The sequence below is a fragment of the Mus caroli genome, chromosome 6 (genome assembly GCF_900094665.2).
Source record: "Mus caroli chromosome 6, CAROLI_EIJ_v1.1, whole genome shotgun sequence".
Classification (NCBI taxonomy): domain Eukaryota; kingdom Metazoa; phylum Chordata; class Mammalia; order Rodentia; family Muridae; genus Mus; species Mus caroli.
In genome coordinates this window covers 96,690,771-96,701,712 of record NC_034575.1, presented here as the reverse complement: position 1 = coordinate 96,701,712, position 10,942 = coordinate 96,690,771, and the positions used below count along the sequence as shown (strand labels likewise).

Here is a 10,942-nt window from a genome sequence, read left to right as displayed (position 1 = left end):
GGGGGGGGGGAAGGGATGCCTTGGCATGGGCTTGCCGAGGCACCCCCTACCCCCACACTTCACCACACTCCCATAGAACATACTTGTATACCTCTTTATCTTTTTATAATCACAACTGGTAGAGTTGGGGTGGGGGAATGTACCTATGAATGCAGAGTAGACCAAAAAGTGGAGAAAGTCTATGGGTTTCTTATCTTTTCCCCTTTTATTTTAAAGCTTGTTTATTATTTGTGTGTGTGTGTGTGTGTGTGTGTGTGTGTGTGTATGTGTGGCGCCATGTGCCATGGGGTGCATGTGGAGGTCCTGGAGGACAGCTTTGTAAAGTTAGTTTTCTCCTGCCTTTATGTGGGTTACAGAGATGGAACTCAGGGCATCAGGATTGTGTTGTCAGATGGACCTCCCCACACCCCCACCTTACCTGTTGGGCCATCTCATCAGTCTTTTCTTTCCTTTCCTTTCCTTTTCTTTCCTTTCCTTTCCTTTCCTTTCCTTTCCTTTCCTTTCCTTTCCTTTCCTTTCCTTTCCTTTCCTTTCCTTTCCTTTCCTTTCCTTTCCTTTTCTTTTCTTTGGTGTGTGGGATGTGTGAGATTTCCCGTGGTATGTGTGTGTGTGTGTTTGTGTGCATGCAAGTACACGTGTATCACAGCACACACACGGGAATGAGAGGACAGCCTTCTGACAGCTGGCCCTGCCTTTTCGACCTTGTTTGAGACGCAGTCTCTTTGCTGCTGATTCCAGGCTAGCTGATTGATAACTTCTAGCACTGCTCCTGTCTGGGCCTTTAGTGTGCTGGGGTTGCAGGTCACTGTGCAGGGTGATGGTGTCCAGTTTTACAGGGGTTCTAGAGCTCTGAACTCCAGCCATCAGTTTGGTAACACATACATTTTTACCCACCGAGTCTTCTCTTCAGGTCAAGCCTGTGATTTCTAAAAACTTGCTGAAATTATACCACTTTCTTAGCTCTATTCATTAAAAAATTATCTTAGAACTATTTTGTATCTGAAGAAACAAAACAGTGATCACAGAGTCAAGGCATTTAATGGGGAAACCATTTTTCTTTTCTTATTCCTTCATTTAATTAACAAATTTTGGTATGTCTTGCACTATATCCCAGGCTGGCCTTCAATGTGGGGTCCCTGCATTTACCCCCCAAATGCTGTGGTTATAGGTGTGTGCCACCATATCTGTCCTATTCTTATTTCAGAAAAATTATTATTTTTTTTAAAAAAAGATTCATTTATTATTATACATAAGTACACTGTAGCTGACTTCAGATGTGCCAGAAGATCTCATTATGGGTGAGATCATCTGGCATCAGATCTCATTATGGGTGGTTGTGAGCCACCATGTGGTTGCTGGGATTTGAACTCAGGACCTTCGGAAGAGCAGTCAGTGCTCTTATCTGCTGAGCCATCTCACCAGCCCCCAGAAAAATTATTTTCAAACTAAAAATAACATACTCACTATATTCAACTAGTACATTAAGATTAAAAGTTACAAAGTGGATTTTTTTCTGCTGCCCTTTCTAGATTGTATTCCTACTTTTCACAAAAGCTTCTACAATGAACAATTAAAGGTCTCTCAGGCATTTTTCTGGAAATTTCTAAGGCATAAAAGTATGATTATTTTTTTCTTCACTTGATAGTTTTGGAAATTGTATTATTGATAGTATTATACAGAATGGCCTGTTTTTAATTTCTTTTTTAATTTATGTGTGTGGGTGGGTGTGTGGTGGTTTGAAAATGCTTGGCCCATGGAAAATGCTACTATTAGGAGGTGTGGCCTTGTGGGAATAGGTGTGGCCTTGCTGGTGGAAGTGTGTCACTGTGAGGGCAGGCTTTGAGGGCTCCTAGTGCTCACAGACACCTGTAGAAGAGTATCTCCTGGGTGCCTTCAGATCAAGATGTAGAACTCTCAGCTCCTCCAGCACCATGTCTGCCTGCATGGTGCCGTGCTTCCCACCATGATCATAATGGACTGAATGTCTGAACCTATAAGCTGGTCTTAATTAAATGTTGTCCTTTATAAGAGTTGCTTTGGTCATGGTGTCTCTTCACAGCAATGAAACACTAAGACAGAGTGTTTTGTGTGCATGGATGTCTGTGCACCACATGTGTGCCAGGTGCCCATGAAGGCTAGAAGAGAATCCTCTGGTTACAGATGGTCATAAGCTGCCATGTGAGTGCTGGTTCTTTTAATACGGAGACCCTGGCCTATTCTTTTTCATTTTTCATCGTTTTGGCATGCTGTCGATTGAAGCCTTATACAGACCACACACACACCAGCTAGTCTTCCTTTTTTGGTGTGTGTGTGTGTGTGTGTGTGTGTGTGTGTGTGTGTATGTACAGGTATGTGGGCATTCATGTTAGTGGTGGTAGAAACCTGTATGTAAGTGAATGAGAACATGTATGCAAGTGCTGGTGGAAGGCCAATGAGCATCAAAGGTTGCTTCTTGGAGACCATCCACTTATTTTATGAGATGGGATCTCTCAGTGGCCTGGAACATACCATGTAGGATAAACTAGCTGGGCAGTGAGCCCCAGCAATCTGCCTGCCTCTGCTGCCCCAGCACTGGGATGACAAACCACATCTGGCTTTTGTTTAGTTTCAAGATAGTGTTTCTCTGGGTAGCCCTGGCTGTCCTTCATTCTGTAGTCCAGGCTAGCCTTGAACTCAGAGATTCCCCTGCCTCTGCCTCCTGAGTATTGGGACTAAAGGCATGCACCACCATTGCCTGACTTTTAAAAGATATTTTCTGGATTTTTTTTTTTTAAAACATGTGGATTGAACACAGGTCCTCAGGCTTGCAAAGGAAGCACTTTACCAACCGAGCTATCTCCCAGCCTCCTATTCTTCATAACAGGAGAATGGGGACTGTATCTCAAGACCTTCATTTTGGTTCTTCTTATTTATTATTTTACTAGTAGGAAAGAGACCCTGATCAGCAATGCACAGAGATCAGCATACTCACATAAATACACCTCTAGAGTCATTCTGATTGGATATGAGCTTCGAAGCCTTGGATTGGCACAGTTCAGACACTACATAATTCAGGAGCATCACAGTATTTCTGAATGGAGACTATGAGGCTTCACATTCTACAGCCACCTGAAGTTTTCTGAGCAACATCCCACAATGTTTCAAATACTTTCCTTTGGATCCTTCCATCCACATCCACAGGCCAAATCAGTACAGCCACACCCGGAAGCATCCCAGTGTGTCCCTACTGGAAAGACTACCTCCTTTTTTTTTTTTTTCTCCTGATACAGTGTTTCTCCATGTTATCCTGTCTGTCTTGGAACTCACTCTGTAGATCAGGCTAGTCTTGAATTCAGAGATCTGCTTGCCCCTGCCTCCTGAGTGCTGGGATTTAAGGGGTTGGCCACCATCATCCTTAACTCCTGGGCTTTATATGAGCTCTTTCTTACCTTGAACTGGGTATTTCTTATGCGAGTCAAGTTCATGAGCATGACCCCGGAGTTAACCCCGGCGGAGCCGTAGAAAGGATGCCGGGCAAAGCGACTGTACCAGCCGATCTTCGGGATTTCATGCTCTGGGGCCATGGCAGCAAGCTGGGTGGAGTTAAACTGCCTCAGAAGCTTCCAGATGTCATCCACGGGCCGCAGAAAGAGGACGTCAGTGTCCACGTAGAGAAGCGAGTCCACGTCCTTTAAGATCGCCTTTGCGTACAAGGTGCGGGGACAAAACAAAACCAAAAACAATGAGAGTGGCTCCTCACGAAAAATGCCACGGTTGTGACCAATGTCGGACTCTATACCAGGTGCCACTCTTAGCTCCCATTCTTCTCTGCCACCCATCCTGTTACCCAAGGATGTGTGTCAGCCAAGGAGTAGAGACTTAAGGGCAGATAAACCCGGCTCTAGACTGGCCCGACTTCCGGTCTTGTATACGGACCAGCCTTTAAAAGAGATGAGACCGGAAACATCAATGGAACACTGTAGCTCTTTTTGTTTGTTCTTTCCTCCCACAAGTAGATCACTTGCCTTTCCCTCTGAGTTCTTTATTGGAATAGCCAGATAGTGGCAATTCCATGTGGCCCCTCTCCAGGCCCACCCCAAGCTCTGGGATGGAGGACTCTAGGACGCTGCTTCATATCTTTCTAAGATGATGTTCTCAGCTTGTTTGGATTTGGGAGTAGAAAAAGCAAGTCATTGGCTGTTTACTTTTGTAGATCAGGGCTTGACAAACTTCTCCTGTATGGGGCCAGACAGTCCACACCGCATGCAGGCTCTGTTGCAACCAGTTAGCACTGCCATTTATCCTATAAGCAGCAATGACAGCTTGTAAGCCAACAAGGGTGTTTGTAATCCAAACAGCAAGAAGGAACATTGAAAGTGGAATTTTGTATAATTTTTGGATGTCATCGAATATTCTTGCTCTGAGTTTTAAAACACACACACACATACATATACATACATACACACACACACACACACACACACACACACCATAGACTTTTATTTACCAGGAGGCTTGCTTGCTACATATCTTTTCTCTAGCCTTCTCGGGTGCAGGGGACACCCCTGCACGTGCACCTCCAGCCCTGGAGTGTGAAACTTTAAAGCATGAGTTAACAATAATACCATTCGTCTCATTTTGTTGTTCCCCAAACTTCAGAACAGCTTAACTAAGGGAAGAGTTAACTCTCTCTGAGTCCTCAATGTAACCTTACATGCTATGAATTAACATGTGTGTGCCTTTGCGTCCAAATCCACAATGAAACCCTGGCACCTCAAGGGACAGTATTTGGAGATATGGCTTTGGAAGGCCACTGGGATTAACTGAGGTCGTAAGGATGCCATCATAATGCATTAGTGCCCTTTGGACATCAGGGACCAGAAAGTGCCCTCCCTCTCTTCCCTGCCCCATTCTGACACAGTGAGAAGGTGGCCGGCCAGTCATGCACATCAAGGAGAGAACCTTTGCCCAAACCCAACCCTGCTGGCATCCAGGTCTGGGACTTTCCCAATCAGAACTGTGGGAAACATGTTTCTGTTGTTTAAGCAACCAGTCACTCGTGTCTCACTGGGGAGCTGAGTAGATTAATATAGCACTTGTTTGGATCCCCAGCGTTTAACAGTGTGAACGCAGGTACCATGCAATTCAGTTTTGCTGGAACTTCAACTGGAGTCATTTCAACGCCTACTTGCTAACCCCAGGCTCTTTCTCTTCTCGTCTATTAGAGTTACGGATTTTATAAATTAGTATATAAAATTAAAAATAATTTGATTATATTTCATCAAAATAAAATGAACTCGTCAGGCATGGTAATGCACGCCTTTAATCCCAGCACTTAGGAGGTAGAGGCAGGCAGAATCTGAGTTCTAGGCCACTTTGGTCTACAGAGCAAGTTCCAGAAAAGCCAGGACTACACAGAAAAATTCTGTCTCAAACCAAACCAAAACCCCAAACACTCGACGATCCTGATTTCATTCAGAATTATGATGAATTCTGCAATTGAGAGTATAACCCACCTCCTTTAAAAAAAAATCTACCAATCTACCATTCAGCTGGGTGTGGTGTCGCATGCCTTTAGTCCCAGCACTCTGGAGGCAGAAGCTGGCATTATCTCTGAGTTTGAGGCTAGCTGTAGAGAAACCCTGTCTCAATACAAACAAGCAACTACCCCACATTCTTCTTATTTTTCCCTATTTCCTATGGAAAGGTAAAACTTGTCACAGGTTGGCACTAGTCTGCATCATTCAGAAACCCTAGTGTTCTGTGGAGAGAGGGTAAACTCTCCATGAACGTGTTAACAAGCATGTTGTGAGACTAAATTGCACATCATACATACTTAGGAACCTGGTGTTGTATGCCTCCCCCACCCCTACCCCAAGACCATCACCAAGGGCTTCTTGTCCTGCTGATCTCGTCTTTGGAAGGAAACCAGAACACGCCTGCTTCAAATATGAAGAACTACTCAGCTGAAGACAGGGCACAGGGGAGCTGTCTGCCTGCCCTGTCTGTTTTCCTAGGAGCAGGACAGAGACTCCTAAAAACATAGACCCTTCAAATCTCCCCCCACTCATTCCTACCCAAAGAGAGGAGGTGCATTCTCCTCTGCAGACCTCAGCGGCTCAAAACTGAGACTCTGCAGATGTTTCTCAACTGCCCTTCCCCTCCCTCCCCTCTGCCCTTCCCCTCCCTCCCCTCTGCCCTTCCCAAAATTCCCCTGGAAGCTCACAGCTGCTTTGCTTTGTCTTGTCGTTGCTTTGCAATTTATTATTCTCAAAGGGCTGGCGGGATGGGGGTCTGGCGGGGAGGAAGGCCTTTGCTGGAAGCTGATGACCTGAGTTCCACACTTCATAGGGTGGAAGAAGAGAACCACGGCCAGCAAGGTGTCCTCTGGGCTCCACATTCAAGCCACAGTATGTGTACTTGTGCACACGCGCGCGCACGCGCACACACACACACATACACCCCAAATAGATGGATAGATAAATAAATAAATAAGGTTTCAAAAGCTCTTGCCAGACTCTGACTCTCTCTCTCTCTCTGCAATCAGGATCTCTCAACTTCTTCTCCAGCACCATGCCTACCCTGCCTGCTGCCAGGCTCCCCACCATGATGATAATGAACTAAACCTCTGAGACTGTAAGCAAGCCCCCAAACTAAATGCTTTCTTTTATAAGAGTTGTGTCGGTCATGGTGTCTCTTCAGAGCAATAGAACAGTGACTAAGACAAATAATGTAATGACATGTATGGTTCTCAGTTAGATAATGAAATAAGCCAGTCTCCTGCCCTGGGACCCTGTGTGTTCTCTCGTGTGATGTATGTGTCGTCTGCTGACAAACTTCCTTCTCTTAGTTCGCTCCTCTTTCAGACTCTGTCTCAACTACAAACTTAAGCAGATTGAGGGGGAGAATTATATTTCCTCTCCCTCACAGGGAAGAAAAATTGAAGTATAAACGTATTCTAAGTTCATGTGTCAAATAACGATTGCTGGAGTGGGGCATATGGGCCTACAGTAAGATAAAATCGTTTGCCAGAAGTGTCTAAGTGTCTGACACTAAATAGTGTTAAAAAGAAAAAAAAACTAATTTAAAACCTTAGATTTAGAGAGGGGGAGAAAGGCACTTTAACTCTTGGAGACGTTTTCTTTATTATTGTATAGAATAAGACCCAATTAAGGCATATCCTTTATTAACTACAGGTCTCGCAGAAATCTACTAGCAAATTGAAGTTCATTGACTAGATTGCTTTCACTGTTTTCTTTGGTCTTTAATCATTGACACTTTCATTATATTGATACTTTCTTTAATAAAAAATTCAGTTATCAACCCTCATCAACACAAAAAGAAAAAAAAGGAAAAAAGATAGGAGGGGCCAGGAAAGAAGAGGAAGCAGGGAGCTATTATACCGTGAAGGAGTGTCCTTCAAGAGGGAAAGTTGATACACTTGGTTGCAATTATATGAACAGAGTCCTTTTCCATCCCATTGTGGTTTTAGTTTCTGACACAAGATCTTATTACACAGCCTATGGTGGCCTTGAACATGACATCATCTGGCCTCTGCCTCTCAAGGGCATTACCATGCCCAGTTAGGATGAAAATGGGGTAACATTTTCATATATAACAACATCTTACTGTTTCACGGATTTGTTTTCTATTACAGACAAAGAACAACTTGCTGAAGTCAGTTCTCTCCTTTGACCATGTGTTTTCTTAGGACTGAACTCAGGTCGTCAGGCTTAGCGGGAAATGCTCCTACCAGCTGAGTCATATTGCCAGCCCTGTCTTTTTCTTTCTAACAGCAACCATTTATTTGGTTCAAACATATTGTTTGCCTGTCCAAGAAGTGTTGCCGCTGTGGTTATTACGGTTAGCAGGTAGCAGAGAAGCTGGGCATTGTGGGAGAGATGGCCCTGGGGTCATGAGAGTGGACAAAAGGGTACACTGTGGGACATTTTGTGACACGCTACAGTTTCCACAACAAGATTTTTTAAACTCTGTTGAGGCAGGGGAGGGCGGTGCCAGGATGGTGGGTGGGTAGGAGGGGAGGGGGAGATGAGTGGGAACGGGGTGCATGATGTGAAATTCACACAGAGCCAATGAAAGTTAAAAATATACTGTTTGATTCCAAAGACTTTAAGGGTCAGAGCTGAGAGATGAGAAAAAATAATACTGTTGAGGTTTGGTCTTGCTGTTTGTTATAATGTTAAGTGTGGTCCCCAAGACCTAGATTCTGCTCATAGACCCAAGTGACCCTGCCCCTAAGTTATTTCTGATTGGTAAATAAAGATGCCAACAGCCAATACATGGGCAGAAGAGACATAGGTGGGGGTTAGGATTTCCTGGCTTGGTGTCAGAGGAGAAGAGAGAGGGGGGGGGGAGAAGGGAAGAAGGAGAAGGAGGAAGAGGAGGAAGAGGAGGAGGAGGAGGAAGAGGAGGAGGGGAAGGGGAATGAGGAGGAAGGGAAGGGGAAGGGGAAGGGGAAGGGGAAGAAGAAGAGAAGAGAAGAGAAGAGAAGAGAAGAGAAGAGAAGAGAAGAGAAGAGAAGAGAAGAAAAGAAAAGAAAAAGGAGGAGGAGAGCAAGAAGAGAAGCCGCCATGGGTTAGGTGAGTCATAAAAATACGTGGCCCTGAGGGTGGGCCAATTGGAGTTCAGAGCAGCCCAGATGAAACCTAGTAAGTAACAACTAGAGCTTATCAATAGGAAAGTAGATTTAGTAGCATAGAGGGTAGGTATCTGCCCAGCTCTTGTGCTGTTTAAGGCTTATTGTAAGTAATAAAAGTGTGTCTTTTATCTGGCAACTGAATGCTCAAAGGCAGGGTAAAAACCAGATTGGGATTAAAATGTCTACAACATAATACATTTCAAAATGGAGCTGAGGGCTGGAGAGATGGCTCAGCGGTTAAGAGCACTGACTGCTTTTCCAGACGTCCTGAGTTCAATTCCCAGCAACCACATGATGGCTCACAACCATCTGTAATGGGATCCGATGCCCTCTTCTGGTGTGTCTAAAGACAGCTACAGTGTATTCATAAATGAAATAAATAAATCTTAAAAACTAATACAAAATGACTGTAATAACACTCCATCCCCATAGGCCCGCAATTGTGCTAGTATCCCTGTGAAGGGGATCATTGCTGGTCGGGTTATAACAGGAAGAATAATATTTACCAAAAGTATATAGAAGCTGCCTTTCTGACTCCTTTAAGGAAACCAATGCACTTGCTGAGAGACTTTATAACAAAGAAAAGTAGGGTGGCCCAGGAAGGCCATCTGTCCCCAGTGCTGCTCAGCCCTTCCATTGCCCCAGCTCTGGATAGCCACTTCAAGTGATCTAGTTCAGAACGATGTGCTAAAGGTGTAGGAGAGATCACTTAGCAGGTAGAGCATTTCCTGCTCTTCCGAAGAGCCTGAGATCAGTTCCCAGCATTCATGGTGGGTGGTTCACAATCACCTGTAACTCGAGGTTCAGGGGACGTGATGTCCTTTTCTGGCCTGTGTGGGGACCTGCATACATGTGGCATCACTCACACAGACATACATAGACACACACACACACACACATACACACACACACACACACACACGCGCAAATAAATCTTTTTTAAAAAGAAAAGAGAGAAAGAAACATGTGTAAGAGTACTGGAGCCTAGTTACAGACAGTCTGGTTATCGGGAACTCGCTGGTTCTCTCTCAAATTCATCTTTCTCCAGCTGTGGTCTAATTTCCACAGTACAACTGGGTACAAATTCTCTGTGTGTGTGTGTGTGTAATCTGACTAACTACATTCAAAACAGCTGGATGTGCCCATTTCTCTCCATTTTCTGCCCAACACCAAGGCACTATAATAGTCCCCCAAGGACTCTGTCATATGCTCCATATCTGCTTCCGTCCGACCCACTCCTCTCAGATAGCCATGGAGACTTTCTTAGCTTGCACGTGATTTCACGTTAACCCGGTGGGGATTTCCAGCTGCTGTACTGAATTACCATGTACTTGGAAGTTACCGCATCTTTTTGCATCCACTGCTCACTTAGCTTCCTGGTTGTCAGGGAACACTGCATGGCTTCTATTCACCCAGCCTTGTTTTGTTTTATGGCCCAGCATATGGTCTATCTCTGTGAATGTTTCCTGTAGATTTGCAACACATGTTTGCTCAGCAGTTGGTAGGTGGGATGTTCCACAAGTCCTGTGGCTGTCCCTGGGGTCACCCACTTGATAGTGTTGCCACGGTTTTCTCCATCCACACTGATGAGAACCATGTGTGCCCCGTGGAGCGTTTGCTCCAGACACAGAGAAAGAGGGAGCAGTGAGATGAATTGTGATTTTATCTATGACACTAGGTCTGTCCCCTTCCACACTCTGCCCCTTGCCTTGGTTTTGAGAAGAAGCTCCAGTGGGACACGTGACTTAGGAGGGTCAATTTCCCAGCGCTCTTCATTAAGGGCCATTGTCTAAATTAGCTTTCTTCCTTTCTCTCTCTCTCTCTCTTTCTTTTTTGTTTTGTTTTGGGGTTTTTTGTTTTGTTTTGTTTTTTGTTTTTTGAGACGGGGTTTCTCTGTATAGCCCTGGCTGTCCAGGAACTGTAGACCAGGCTGGCCTCAAACTCAGAAATCCGCCTGCCTCTGCCTCCCAAGTGCTGGGATTAAAGGCGTGCGCCACCACGCCCAGTTTAGGTTTACACTTTCAAGCAATGGTCTATTATCAAGGAAAGTCAGGGCAGGAACTCAAGCAGAAATCTTGAGGCAGGAACTGAAACAGGAGCCACGGACGAACACTACTCACTAGCTTGCTTCTTCTGGCTCACTCAGTGCACTTTCTTAGATACTCTGGACCATCTGCCCAGGGTAGCATGGCCCATAGGGGACTGATCCCTTATGGATCAATCATCAATAAAGAAAATTGCACCACAGGCTTTCCCATAGGTCAGTGTAGTTGGGACTTTTTTTTTTTTTTTTTTTTTTTTTTA

The 10,942-nt window shown here is 44.8% G+C and overlaps 1 protein-coding gene across 1 annotated transcript in view; it reads right to left on the bottom strand.

Annotated features, from left to right (window-relative positions):
- Gxylt2 (glucoside xylosyltransferase 2) overlaps positions 1–10,942 on the bottom strand; it is a 91,167-nt gene that overhangs the window by 18,598 nt on the left and 61,627 nt on the right. Inside the window, exon 4 of the mRNA XM_021165390.1 lies at positions 3,429–3,680. Coding sequence (XP_021021049.1) covers positions 3,429–3,680 — 252 coding nt within the window. The remainder of the gene's footprint in view (positions 1–3,428; positions 3,681–10,942) is intronic.